The sequence below is a fragment of the Apteryx rowi genome, unplaced genomic scaffold (assembly GCF_003343035.1).
Source record: "Apteryx rowi isolate R43461 unplaced genomic scaffold, aptRow1 scaffold_14, whole genome shotgun sequence".
NCBI classification, from domain to species: Eukaryota; Metazoa; Chordata; class Aves; order Apterygiformes; family Apterygidae; genus Apteryx; species Apteryx rowi.
This window is the reverse complement of record NW_020447641.1, coordinates 4,815,485-4,830,518: the sequence shown is the minus strand read 5'-3', so window position 1 is coordinate 4,830,518 and position 15,034 is coordinate 4,815,485. Positions and strand designations below refer to the sequence as shown.

Sequence of the window (15,034 nt, the reverse complement as noted above, 5' to 3'; positions counted from 1 at the left end):
CAAGCTGGTCTTTTCTCTTTTATTTAGGACGTTTTTGCTATACTGATCTCTACAGAGTCCAAATTTTTGGTCGAGAACTTTTGATCATTTCCTCAAGCAGTCAACAATTTGCACTGATTGCTTATACTGAATGCTTACATAGGATTATGCCTTCCTCTATCCTCAACTGTTCATCCGTACAGTATAGTATACTGTGCGCTTTCATCACTTACCTGCTCACCCTGTGGCCCTTGCAGTCCCAGATAACCCTTGAGACCCTGCAGGTAATGGAACAGATGTGTGATAAATACAGTTAAACACACAAAATAGACCTTTTCTTCCCACTTCAAACTCCCTTTAAGAGTTTATTGAAACTTGTTTGCAGAATTAGTGTGGTTTACATTCAGCAGCTCATATGAAAGCAGAATAAGAAAAAAGGGGTAAGAAATGTTCATGGCAGTCTAGACAATTTCAAGGTATCAGTGTGCTTAAGATGGTCACAAACTTGTGTTCGTTAAACAAATCAGTACACGGAACGCCTCCCCCAGTGACTGTTGAAACCAGGGATTTGGATTCAGTCGAATGCATTTCCCCATTCCAAATCCTTGTTGTGATTCCCTTTCCAAACAAGGCAGTTCAAAGGACAGGCATAAGCAGGGGGTCATCTCAGATTGTTTTAGGACACCCTCTGGGAAGAAAGACCTTCCAGGACACAGAATGTCTCTTTTTTTTTTTTTAAATTAAATTAGAACAAATACCGGCTCGTATTATATTATGGAATTTATCCCACTGGAGAGAATAGCCTGTTCCTTATCCCAGAAATCTTCCCTGTGGTGCTGGAAGTATGAAACTGACAAACTTTACTCCCCGTACGTTAACCATTTAAATGAGAATTTAGCTCTTAAAGAAAAAAAAAAAAAGAAGAGTTAAAATTAGAGCTTGAACCTGCCATCTGCATCAGTACACTTGAAAGGGGAACCTTCTTGGTTGTTTTTGCACTGGACTAAACATGCCCAAACAAACAGACCCAAATGAGAGGCTACAACAGTTGCATGACTGATGCAGGTGCCAAGCATCTGGTCTTCACATCCCTTGCAGCAGTACTAGAGATAGGCAGGTTCCCAAAGCTGCAGCTTGAAAGAGGAAGACAAAAAACCTCCCTTATTCTGGACAGAAATCTATGACAAAATTGACCCCAAAGACATTCACTGGGTGCCGGGAGTGTCCTGGCTGATGTGGAACATCTGGCTGCCCTGCCATATGATGATAGTCATTAGTTGGGAAAGATGCGAGGTGACACAACAGGCCCACTGTAATAAGAGGGAATTCCACTGTTGATTTCAGCAGACTGGGTATCCCCAAGTTTTGGATAAGCTTCTGCATGGCCGCAAGAGCCCTGCTGCCTGGAGTTAATTTTATTATCATATAGAAAATTAAAAGATAGAATGATTTTGCTTGGTGATAACTTTAGATAATAAAAGAGAATCACATCTGTTAGCCTTCAAATTTTGCAATTTTACTATTATAGGCTTGCTTAAGGAATCTTGGTCCAAAAGAGATGTACTCATTAAAAAATCCAAAAGCCTCATTTTCTCAAAACCCAACATAGCAGGAGCTTGCTTGCATCTTGCTAATCGCACACAGGGCACTGCCAGCTTGCATTACTGTTTAACAATTTAGTAGAAAAGCAAATTACATCTGTCTACATGTCATAAGCTGCAGGGCTTGTTTCAGGAGTTAAGCTAGAAACTCCCATTTATGCATTTTCCCTCATTTTTGACTGAAAGAGCCAGATATAATTTATTCTAACTTTAATTCTCTCCTGTAACTTAAGACTAAATGATTTTTATATATTATCTTGTATCTAAGAAGGTCAGCATTGCTGTTGGAAAAGAAATAGCTGTAACACAGAGAGCCTGCAGCTGCTCTTGGACAAACCAGTTAACGCAAAATATCCCAATTTACTATAATGCCCAAGAACAAATTTTTGATTCAGCCACTAATGTGGAACTAAAAATACCAACATAARCCAGTAACACACCTTTAGCTTTCAAAACATGCCTCAAAAAGCCATACAGTTTGTTAGAGCCCTGGCCCATTCTATATTACATGCGTTGTCCATCTCAGAATTTTACCCTCTCCCTATATTTAAATGATCAACTAAAATAGGCATTGCTAGAAAAATCTCAGTATTTTATTATTTCTGCACAAGGAGAAAAGAAAAGCAAGTGCTAGTATACATGGGAACACTCAGAAAAGTTTATTAGAATTTAGTTTTAAAGTGAATCAGTTTAGCTGAACAGCTGCATGGACTCTCTCAGAAGGCGGCACGCAACGGTGAGATGAAGTAGGATGACTAATTACAGTGTGCAAGTTTTTCACTACAGTAGCTTACTCCTGCCAAAGGGTAACTGCTATGAATTCAYAGGCTAGAGTAGTATGCACATAATGCTTTTCAGAATTGACTTGGCCTTAATTCATTTCAACTTAATTAATGCTGGTTGGGAATAAAGCTAAACCATGTTAAAGTGAATATCATTCCAAAGAGAGAGCTTGCACATGGAGGTTTCCTGTGACTTAGCTAATCCTCTTAAAATTCTTAGTTTTTAGTCTGGGTTCATATTCTTGAGCATACCCATATAAACAAGCCCCAGTTTGCTTTGAGCCAAGGTGAAAGTAAACAAGAAAAACTACAAGTTCACATGTACGGGTTTGGAAAATGAAATACCTCCCAAATTCTAATGAAGATTAATGTTTTGATTTGAAAGCTAAAAGTAGAAGAGAAAGGTTTAAAGCTTCCAATCACTCCAATGCAGACTTCAAGCACATTTCTAGACGTTCCAAGAATACTTTCGTTTGTGTGAGATAAAAAACTTTACTGCCAACTAATACGACTCAGACAAGCCTTTGTAAGCAAGTTTAAGTGCCTGACTTTTACCATATGCCTAGCACAGTGGGACACAGACTGAAAGAAGTCTCTATGTAGCAAAATAATATAGACATTAAATCATACCAGCAAGCACTGTTCAAGTCAAGTCTTTCTATCTTAGTTGTGTTCATTGTATTTTATTAGATTTTCTCTGCAATTATTATTAAAATATATTTGGTGCAATGCAGGCAAGTTTGCTAGAAAACAAAGAAGGTTCTGTAACCTTTCAAAATCAGTAGGTAATGTCTTATACCTAATGCTACAAGCATTAGATACCGAGAATACAAAAGATGTTAACCTTTGAAAAGTGCTGAAGGGCTGGAACCAAAAACTTCCTGGCATAGGGTAAGTCCAACAAATAATACAGCGCCATGCTCTGTCACAGGAACCTTTKCAGTGCCTACTCATCATCTTCACCTTTTCACCATATGACAGTTTTGTCATTTGTTGACATTAGTAACACAACTAAGACTTCATCCAGCATCTCTTAGCTGGAGTTTCCCAAGGAATGGAAATGTCACTGTATAAAACAGCCTGCAAATTGATATAGGACAGATCTGAAGTTTGGTATAACTTTACTTTCAGAAGGAGCATATGGAAGGCTTCACTGGAAGCAGTCAGAAATGTCTAGCCTCTCCACAGGAAAGTTGTACCATTTTAGATGCAATTACTGCTGCCTTGCAAATGCAGCTCTGATTTCAGCTGGTCTAGGCAAAACCAACTGGCTTAACTTGAGTTAGTTTAAGATAAACATTATCATTATCCAAAGAATTAAATGACAGGCTCTCCGCTCTCCACTCTCAGTATAAAACTGAGTACTGCTCTAAAGCTTGGGCATAGAAGCAGAGTACAAGAAGGCTTTGTCACTGTCCTTCCAACAAGCGGTCTGTTGCAAGGATTTCTTTCTAGCTTTTGACAATTCTGTGCTAATTTCACCATCCCTGATGATTTTTGCAAAGATTTTCAATGTCTAGCCATACAGGAGGCAGTCTTGTGTATGTGGCTGATGAAGCAACGCTGCAGGGCTTATTAAAGGAAAATATTCTTGATTATTCAGAATTTCAGGAATCTTTCATCCTGTATAGTAACGGATGTAACACAGTAAATTAACACAGTAAATTTTGCCAGTCCATGTTTCACAGAAACTAAACTCCCGTGAGCAGGCTGAAAATTCAATTAACTAAGATGGAAAGAAAAAATATACACTGATAGCAATGAGAACAGCATTATTAGAAGGCAATGAAGTGCACTTCGAATAAGCTTGTTTGATTACTGTATGTTGGAATTAATTTTGGAATAGTAATTTTGTGACTAGGCAATGATGCATATCTTCCCAACAGTCAAGACCTGGTGCACGAGGCTGCTATTCACATGACAAGGAAGATGGTCCTTGCGTCAGGGTTGCTTGACACAAGGAGAAGGTTGGGGGAGAAGAGTGGAGGGCTGTGTGATGGGAATGAGAGAGACATCTGGCAAGGGAGGGATTTGGGGTACTAGGCAGCTGCCCAGGACGTGTGCTTTGCAGTGCAGGAGTCTGCTGGAAAGCAGAGTGCCAGATGCAGATCAGCAGAAGGACTCCTCTGCCAGCTCTGGGCCCTCCCACGAGGCACAGTCCGGAGAAGGAGGGAAGCTGCAGCCTGGCCTGTGACCACAGGAGACACCAGCACAGCAGCTGGCGAGCGGGAKGCAGGTGCCAAATGCATGACAAGACAGGTGAGACCTGACAGATCAGGAGGAGTTCTGCCTCCTTGCCTTGAGGAATGACATTGCCTTCAGCGCCCCTCTCCCAGTGCCTGCCATGCAGGGAGGAAGGGGARGGGAAAAGGTGAGCAAAGGTTCCAGCAGGCGCTGCCACTTTCCTCTCTAACACGGCCTGTCCTTCGGCACGGACCAAGTGAGGATCAGTAATTACCGCTCCATGTCACCCAGCCGGTGCTGCAGTTAGATCCTCACTATCATTACGGAGCGACAACCAAATGAACAGTGAAGCACCTCACGTACAGCTGCACGCTTCTGCCGCCCCGTTGCCTCCAGGGACATAATGTCCGCCGGAGGAGTGACCAAGGTGCCAGCAGGGAGGAGTGACCCACGGGGGTGTGTTAGTGGGGGGCCTCTGCCAGTCTGCGTGTAAATCTGAGCGCCACGCCGAGGACAAAACCGGCTGGTGGCCTCTTCCTTCCCTCACTGAACCCAGGACCTAAAGGCAGAAAGAGGTAAAACAAACCCTCTTCCAGGGGCTGCCTGCTGTTTCTTACGGAGCACTAYAGACAGTGCTTCAGTATGAACAACAGACCAGAACTACTTAAGGCAAAATTAAATCAAAATTCAGCTAAACACTTTTACTGAAAGGAAAGGTGCTTTTTCCTCCCCTGACGAGGGAAAAAGACCTTTTCTCCCTCTAATTCAGTGGAGGAATTTCTCTCACACAGTTGAACTTTCCTTCTGCTCAAGGAAAATGGCACTCTCCAGGAAAAGTACTACAACACCCTAGGTTACATACGGTTAACATCACTGCAGCTACTGCCTTATGTTTATCTATTTGCCTTACTCTTTATAGGATACAAAAGGACAAAAGGAAACATGGAGCCCTTCTCAGTTTGCAACGAATTTTTTCCTCTCTCTCTACACAAATCCTTCAACATGTCTGACCATATTATACTTTAGTATGTGGATTTTATCAGGATTTTATACATGCAGATTCCCATGATTTACTATTACACACACCTTAAAAATATTGYGAAGAAAGTTAACAAAAAAACTGGYCAATCTTTTTCTTTAAAAGAAGTTTTCAAACATCATCGTAAAGTACCTGCAACCACACATGTACTGCAGTCATTTCAATGCATTGGCATGATCTCAGGCAAGTTAATTCCCAGACTACTTCTACCATAAAGAGTACTGTCCTTTGGTTGACAAATCCATTCCCCACTTCTCTGGCTATTAGAGCTAACTGCTTGCCTGTCTGTATGGGTGAGGTAAGACTCTTTTCGGGAGGGAGGACAGGTAAGGAGAATGTTTCTCCCGTGAGGTCTCTGAACTGTTATAAGAAAAGTTTTGAGAATGTTGATTTTAAGATGGCACCAAAGATGGCTCCAGATATAAGATCCACGCAACTGCTCTGGAAACGGCATTCGCCTCAAACTTACTCTAATCTCCGGCCACTGCTTCTCTGCTTGAAAAGATGCCTGAAAGAGAACAGGCCTCTAAACACCTCATAAACATGCAATTTTCAGTTCTYACACTAGAATAAATTTGAAACCCTACCCTTCATATAACTGAGCAAAACTTGGCCTTTCGTATTGCGTGTTACAGGCAAGAGCAATAAGTATTACTTAATAGGCAGCCACAAGGACACACACTCTGAAACATGGTGTGTAATGAAAAATAAAATTAATCATAATAATCTCTTCCCAGAGTCTTGATTATTAACATATTTTTGTTTTACTATCTCACTGAAAAAAACAGGCTATCAGCTTAAAAATGAAACACATCAGTTTGCAGTTATAATCCAAAACAGTAGTTACTAATGCTGTTGTGTTGCACCGAGGCCTTCAAAAATCTTTGTAAAATGAATCTTTCCAGGAAACTCTCCTAACATGATCTACTAAACTCAGATATTCAGAGAAAACAGAACCAAAAGCACATAGCACTTGGCTACTCACAAATTATTCTGGTCTAAAAAGTGAAAATAATATACACATTCACCCCAAATTTCCACAGCACATGTTTTTGTATAAGTACTGCATAACATTGCACAGAAAGTTCAGAACCAGGCTAATAATGATTAGAAAAATCTGTTAAACAAACCGTTTCATCCACACCAGCACAACGACCTGGAGCAGGTGTGATCATGCCCAGTGGAGGGCAGCAGTTATTGCTTTGTACCCCTTTGCCAGCTCACTAACACTTCAGCTCTTCAAAGCTACCACTATGGTTAATGTGAAATGGATGCTGAGTTTCCTGAAGAAATGTGTAAACCTCAAACTTAAGTCTTTCAGGAAAACAAGGAAAAAAAAAATATGAAAAAGAGCGACTGATGTGAAATGAGCATAGATTTGTATTACACCATTAAAAACGTCTGGAAAAGCATGAGACTTTTTATTCACTATCAAACATATCACAGTTAACTGCTCAGTTAACACAAGCCATCTGCCAAAAAATCAAATAGCAGTTGAAACACCATTAACCCATATTTAAGATTTGCTTTTCTTCCTTTCTATATATGGATGAGAAAGGATATCGGAAATATGTTATTTATTCAATATTATGGCAATTCCCCAGTAGTATTGGGCTATAAAATGAAAATGGAAGTAGTTGGGTTTTCTGCAGTTTATCCTTTTAGCTGGTGTATTTCACAACTATTTGTGCTCACATTGCTTTGAAACTAACTTCTAAGATCACAAGCTAACAGCTCAGGAGGATTCTGACAGTGTGTTTATCTATTTACAAATGTTGAATAATGATAACTAAAGATCAAATATTTCAAACAATGAAACATGGGCTTGTCATTAAAAAACAGGCAAGCACAAAATACTCTTTACAGGTGTAGTGCTGTTCAAAGGCTGGTATTCCTACAATCTGGGGTTGTGCAGAAATTGTCCTAAACATGGTTCTAGTTAGTGTCTGATGTATATGACATGGAAACAGAGAGTAAAATTTACAGTGATCAAGTGAGCACATTTCTCCAGAGAGTCTCTAACTCTCAGATAAGGAGTGAATTCTTGTGGCAGGAGGAGAGAATGATGGCTATGAGATTTTCATTTCCTTGCTCACAAACATCAGTCTCAAAATCCAGAACAAATGACAGCTGCTTCCCATCTAAGAAGGTCTTATTTAAGATAAAACAAAAGCTGCTTTATTGTCCAGGCAGAACTATCAACCTGAAGAAGTGGGAAAGCACTATGCTTGGGGATGGATTTTCAAGGTGCCCAAGTCTGGCCAGTGACAAGAGCCATTAACATCCAGACTTTTAGGCTAACTCTCAGTAGAGGGAATGCAAATTGTTGTCAAAGCTACACATTTTTCCAGTTCCCAGAACCATGAGCCACATGTATTTGGAAAGATAAATTTCCACACTCCTCCTGGGGCTAACTGAGTAATAGCTTCCTTTTTTGGCTACAGTTTTAGTGTGTTTTGGTCAATTCAAGAAACCAAGGATTAGATTTTTTATTTTTTTTTTAAAGAAACTATCATACAGGTTTAAGATCAAGATAACATTGAATGAAGCGATCTTAAAACATAACACTGAATATGAATTTTGTTGCAATACCATTTTTTCTTTAATTTCAATAGCAGGCAAGCCTTTATTAATATTCCTTCTTTAAATGTCAAAGAGTGAGGCCAAGAACATCTGGGCCTATCTTCCTAACAATTCATTTCATACTTTGACAAATGCTTTACAGGTGCCTTTAGCATTACATACTACTACAAAATTCTGTTATATCTGTTCTCCATATTTTTCTGTTACATTTGCAACACAGAAATACCTTCTCCAGAGACAGTGATTAATAGCAGTTTTTCCCATCTTGTTGATTCTCATTTCCTTGCCAGTTTGATGCTATCTGACTAACTAGAATAGGCTATGGGACATATATCAGGCAACCTCTCCTTCCACATGAACTATATGCACTCCCTCAGTCTTCTGTGCTCACTTCTTAAAGTTATTTGCCTTATTTCCTCCACTGACATCATGTTCCCGCCCCAAAATTACCTGTTCACCTTATGTCGTCCTGCCTACATGAACTGCCGCAACATAGATGTATTTCTTAAATGCAGTGTGTGGCACCTGATGTTTCTCTTATCGAAAAATAATACTGCCATTATTATATAGCATGCAAAAGCAGAATGTATTTCACCTGAGTTCTGTTTTAGCAACTCTGGCACACATTTGGAAAAAAAGCAATTATGCAGTTCTGAAAGACTGAGCACCAGAAGTTCTWCTGAATGAATAAGCACATGGTCCTGTGGAATTACATAATATAGAAAAAGAAGTCAAAGGACTTCTTACTGCAAATTGAACACAACTGATTTTAAAATGACTGTACCTTGCAGGCAAGCCTATACTCTCCAGTAACCTTTCTGTTTGAGCATGGCACACCTTTCAAAGGACTCCAACTTAAGCAGGTGTAATTTACATTCTGCCGCCATGACCTCAGTTCATTTAGTTTCAAGAAAAGGTTTTGCACTGATGGCCCTGGAGCCTGACACATTTGACACYGTACCAGCAGTTGGACAAAAGCCCATGTTCCTTCCATGGTCTCTTGACAATGAGATGTCCATCTACTGGCCACAGATTTGAGCCAGGGAGGTTTATAGGAAAAATGGAAACAGAGTATCTTACCTTCTGGCCTTTGATTCCAGGTGGGCCTGGAAAACCTGCTGGGCCTGGATCACCCTGTACAACAAAATGGGCAGAATCACTGTGTTTCAYTGGAACATGACTCAGGCCTACAAACATGCAGGACTTCACATCTTCTCTGCATTCTTGGATGGTTGGAATGAAAAAGTAGATAATTCCATTTTTATCAGGCATGGATTATTGGTTTAGAGTAAAAAAAAAAAAAAAGAAAGAAAAAGGGCTACAGTTTCTCTATTGATACTGCTGGGTACAGCGTGTGTGCTCCTGTGTCATGTAATGTGGTCAAATCACAGCTAGAGCAGACTTGGTTCATAATCTCAGAACATTTACTTCTAGCCAACATAAGCAGAAGTGAAGAAGCTAGACAATTCTCAAGAGAGTCACTCCCTCAGAAGTGAGTGATTTCACCACTAATTAATACATATTTTTAGCTATTACTATTTATTGTGTTAGTGTTACGTCCACAAGCCTCAGACAGGAATCAGGACCCCATGGTGCTATGTGCTGCATAAAACAACAGAAAAGACCTGCTAACCTGTGTAAAAGATGATATGAAAGATGGATATAGACAAAGGTGTTATGGTAGCATATGGCTATTCTCACTCAGGTTCCTTAAACCTTGCAACTACATGGAAGCACACCATGAGAATAAGAATATCTTGAATACTAGGGAGCTGGAAAAAGATGCATTTTCTTACAGTTATTGCTGTTGGAGGAAGAGGGAAGGATATTCCAGTTCTTTTCTCTGCATAAGACTGATAGTAAAGAGATTCATTCTTTCAGGGTTAGTGGCCAAATTCAAATGCAATGAGTCAAGGAAAAGATCCTGGAAGTGAGTTAACATCAAGATGAGTTCAAGCCCATTACTTAGGCTACAGAAATTTGACTTGCTTGAAAAAGTAATTTAAGAACCAAAAGAAACTGTGAACTAGAGAAATGCCAATTTTGGGGTTATACCACTATCTACAGATACCCATGTGAGCTTTAGACTGTTTATCAATATATTTGTGGCAGCTTGGGTTCTGGCCAAAGAACACTCCTAGAATTTCAGGTGGACATGTATAGCTTGCATCACTATAGATTGCCACAAGTGCAAATCAGCTAGCTTAAATAACATTGCTATTTTTACAAAAGCAGCAATTAAATTTCTTATCAGTACACCCATAGACACGTATCTGAATTTTGCCCTGTCTTTGATCCAGTAGTGCTTTAAAATTGAAAACATATTTTTGTGAATCTTAGAGTTTGAAAAATTTTATGCATTAAAAAGAAACCAAAACTTATTTCATAAATCAGCAACTAGCTAGAATAGAGTTACTTGCTAACGCTTGCTTTATTATTAAGAGCATGAGTCCTGGATTCTTAGAGTGTTTTATACTTGGCACAAACGTTCCACAATTTAACTACTAGTGCATGTTCATAATAAAACATAGCATAAATACAACTTATTCTAAGAATATATAGCCTTGGCTAACACATTAGAACRTAAACATGCCATTAGATTTTTAGCATTAGCACATTAAAGTGTCAGACAATCTGTGGATTTGCAATCTAAAACTGAAATAACCACAGGCTTTCAAGCCCACAGTTTCCATGAAGAACCATTCTAAATATTTATACCCAAACATTTTGGGAAGAGAGAGCAACCACTAATTTGGCTACAAAATTTTCTCTTATTTGCACTGGTTAGTCTAACACATGTTTCAAAATACACCAGAGGCATGGTACATACAAACCACTGCTCTAACTGTTAAAACTTGTGTGAATGTGAAACGAGACTTCAACAAAAGAATGGGGCAGACAAAATATTTTTAATATAATTAAGAAAATATTACCTTTTCTCCACGTTTTGCTTGTCCTGGGGAGAATCCTGGGTCTCCTTTAGGGCCCTGTTGCAGAGAAATCAAGCCCATTAATATCACCAGAGAACAGAGATTTTAAATCATATGCTTGGTGACAATTTTCACTGTTATAGCAAAAGGAAGTGGAATGTTCATATAAACTGCACTTGTTACTAGAAGTTATTAGAAAGCAAATCTGTAATAAAGAACTATAATATAATACAACAGTCTGAGTTTACACTGGAATRAGATTTATGGATTTTCTTAATTTCATAATTTGTCAGAAAAATATTTAATAAAACACAGATTTTAATAATCAAATAATTATAATTAAATATTTAAATAATAAAACACAAACTCTGTACCAATACAGATAAGTTGGTGTGCCCATATTCTCAGTTTATAACTGAATGTATAACCTGCTCTTTGTTTACCTGCRAAAGTCTGATTTATCACAATAACCTGAGAGGAATATCAATGGAGTTTGCAGTTATTTCAGTTTCTGCACAGTTATGTTTTATATTCCTTTTTGATCTAAACCTATTTAAAGCTGTGCTTAAAGTGTGCCCAACGTCTTGAAACTTCTCAGTCATATCAAAAGCTTAGCTTTCCATAACAGACTTGCACCTCCCCACAGCATAATGTAAGGAAATCATTTTCCATTAAAGTTACTGGGTTTTTTTTCCTTTTAAAATTCTAGATTTTAGAGTTTTTAACAAGTGTCTGTCCACAGTATAGTCTCTTCTAAGGATTTTAAATATTGCAGGCGAGCGGATACCACTGTTTGGGTAAAAGCACCCCCGCTGAGCAGGGTTACAGCAGACATGTCGGCGAGACAGAGACTTTCCCTGGGACTCCACATCTCCCCCAGTACCAYATATTCGCTGTCCCAGTCTTCCTCACACCTGGGACCTGCCTTTATGCAGCGCAGGCATCCTAGCTGAGAAAGATGGTTGCAAAAATTCAGCAAAGTCCTCAATTCAATCACTTTTTTTTTTTTTGAAGGAGACCAGCACGTTGTTCCTGGGTGGAAGTTACRTTGTCTGCACCCCACATGAGGCGGCAGAAAGGGGTCGGACCTGCCGCGTTGGTCTCTCCTGTACCCGAGACTTCCTGGCTCCATCACCATAAGCACCAAAGAACTTAACGTTACTTTATTTTAATCACAGACAAAGATTAAAATCTTGTCTGTGAGAGGTTAGTCTTGCCCTGGTCAAGCTCACTCTGCCTTTGCTTAACTGGAGCTGTGAAAAACATAATGATTTTCCCTGGCCTGAATTAGCCATAACCAGCAACAGCAGGGCTCCCCCAAGCCCCGGGGAAGCCCGCCAGATGCAGTCACACCGCAGGCCCAGGGGCTTCACGGGGCGCTCGTGGATAGCGGCCGCTTGAAACCTGCCCCTGATACCAGGGCTGGGGTCACCCTCGCGCGCAGAGGGGTCCCGCTGACCTGCCGGCTCCGGCGGGACCCAGAGCGCCCCAGCGGCACCAGCGATAGCCRCCCCGCCGCGCTGGAGCGGTCTGTTAGCTGGAGCGGGGCGGCCACGGGCAGCGCTTGGCTCTGCCGCCGCTGCAGACGTGCGCCCCGCGGAGAGGGGAGCAAGCTCGCCGCCCTTAAAAACGGGTTCCTGGCAAGCTGTGCCTCCTGCACTCGCTCCCTGAATCGCTTCACGCCCCTCAGGCAGCCGCCCAGGATGCTCCGACAGCCATGAACTAAGCTATGGTCATACTCTAATAACTGAAAATACAATAATTGAGGAGCATATATGGAATCTCTGGTTTGATTCATAATAAATGCTGCCTACAAGAGGCACTAATATTTCATTGACTTGTTCATATAGGTGGCACAGGCCACACCAGGTCTCTTGATTTCAAAGCCGATTTCAAATAACGCCTGGACGTTCACAACTCACATTCTCAAGATCCATTCTTTCCACCCAAAAATATATTTTCTGTAGCCAAGGAATACTAAAGTTATCCCTCAGCTGAGCTGGACTAGAGGTGGTACATGTCCTTCACTGAAAGAGAGCTAAAATTGGGGAAAACAACTGCTTGGACATTCCCAGGAGAACCCTATTCTCCGCTACCAGACTGGTGGGTAGCAGACGTGCCCAGACCTATGCACAACGTCCAGCTGCCCAGGCAGCGTGACACTCATTTGCAATTTGGGCAGATGCTTGTCTTAAACTAAAGTTCCAGTCACAACGAAGTTATCATTAACTGTTGGAACAACTGCAAGTACTCTGTGCCCACAAGCCCTATTTGGTAATGCTGGCATCATGAACAAGATCCCAAAAATACAAGGTTTTAGCAGTGATGTTAACTGAAGTGCTAAGTTCTTAAGCCGATGTCTTCAGCATGAAATCCAGAACTCTGGATTAGATGCCTAGATGACCTCAGACAGGCACTTATATTCATGCTAACGTGAGTGAAATACACTAAGAGATTTCACTGATTCACTGCATTTTACTTTCAGACATTCCTCTTAACATAGAGCAGGTACCTCAGTTCTTAATCCATACCAGGTATTTAATGACCACAAAAAGTACAGGCCTTTGTGCAGCTGGTGCAACAGCCACTGCTACGATACATCACTTCTCCAGCATTTCAGGCTCTTGGTCTCCACAGATGACTGAAGTTCTCTCACTTGTTTCAGTCATTGTAATCAAAGTTTGTCAGGCTGTTCTAAGGATGCCTTGGAAAATAAGCTAAGTAAAAATTCTGTACAAAACTGAACAAACAAAAATCATAGGTGACATGACAGGCATTAGACAGATGCTGAAATTCTCATCATAAAATGCACCAGCTTGTATCCTGAAATGTAGTCTCACCAAAGAGTCTGTGCTGGTGGAAAAGACTAACTACAAATATTCTGACATCAGGGCTGTTATGTGAAATAATGATTCTTTAAAACACACACATAGTTATCAGCTCTTCAAAACAAGAGCAAGAAAGATCTAGAGCGAAGTGTGCTATGGGAAGGGCAAAATTGTTCTCTTTCATCTCATCAAATATATGAAAAGATCTCAGTTTAACAAACTTTTGCTAGCTTATCCATTGAGAAGATAACATTTTATTAAAATATACCATTTCCCTYCCCCCTTTTTTTCTGCTCCCTCTTTTTCAATATGTTTTCCAGATCAAGATTTGTTTTCCTGCAGAGTCCTCCTGTCCACTCCCTGGATTTCTTACCCCAGGCTCTTCACACCTGTCACCATCTGTTTGACTCCCAGTTCAGAGGCTGGTGAAGATAGTAGAAGACTACCCGTGACTTTAACCAGAACGGTTTAGGCTGGGCCTCCTGAGGACAAAGTGGAAGAGCTGCCACCCTTGGCTGGAGAGCTCTGGTTAGCCGAGTAGTGTCCAAGGGGCAACGCTCACTGCTCAGAGAGACATGCAAGATGAGCAGCGCGAGCCTTTCTGACAGTTGATTCTTTTAGACCTGTAAAATACGTGGTTTTCTTCTGAAATGCTACTGGGCCTGATCCTCCTCTTGCTTACGCTATGCCAGGTCAACAGTTATGTCACTGTGGCTTAGATTTGTGAGGGCATTTGAGGAGAAACTAAGCTTGCTGAATCCTAAGTAAAGCCTGGAAATATTATGGCAAAATGAATCTGTCATGTTGACCTGGTATGTCAGGCCACATAGAAGACAGTCTTCAGCGTGGTAAAACTTATCTGAGCATTTTCCAGATGATTTACATTTTGGTAGGTAAACTGCTATATTCCTTGAACAACTCCAATCTGTCTTCCGCTTCCCTTTCCAGTGCAGGCATATTAAAATAAGGGTGGTAGTAAAATTGTGATCAGTTTTCAGCCAATTAAAACACAGGCCTTCTGATAACTTACCTACACTGCCTTTCCCTTCCTCCCTTTTGCCTATAAATGTAATTAATTCAGTGTTACTTTTAATCTATAAGCAAGCAG

At 40.5% G+C, this 15,034-nt stretch overlaps 1 protein-coding gene across 1 annotated transcript in view; it reads right to left on the bottom strand.

Moving 5' to 3' along the window:
* The window catches only part of COL24A1 (collagen type XXIV alpha 1 chain), a 180,933-nt gene that overhangs the window by 115,924 nt on the left and 49,975 nt on the right, over positions 1–15,034 (bottom strand). The window contains exons 6-8 of the mRNA XM_026057594.1: positions 11,102–11,155; positions 9,249–9,302; positions 213–257 (exon numbers count right to left, since the gene is read on the bottom strand). Of these exons, the coding sequence (XP_025913379.1) occupies positions 213–257; positions 9,249–9,302; positions 11,102–11,155 (153 nt within the window). The remainder of the gene's footprint in view (positions 1–212; positions 258–9,248; positions 9,303–11,101; positions 11,156–15,034) is intronic.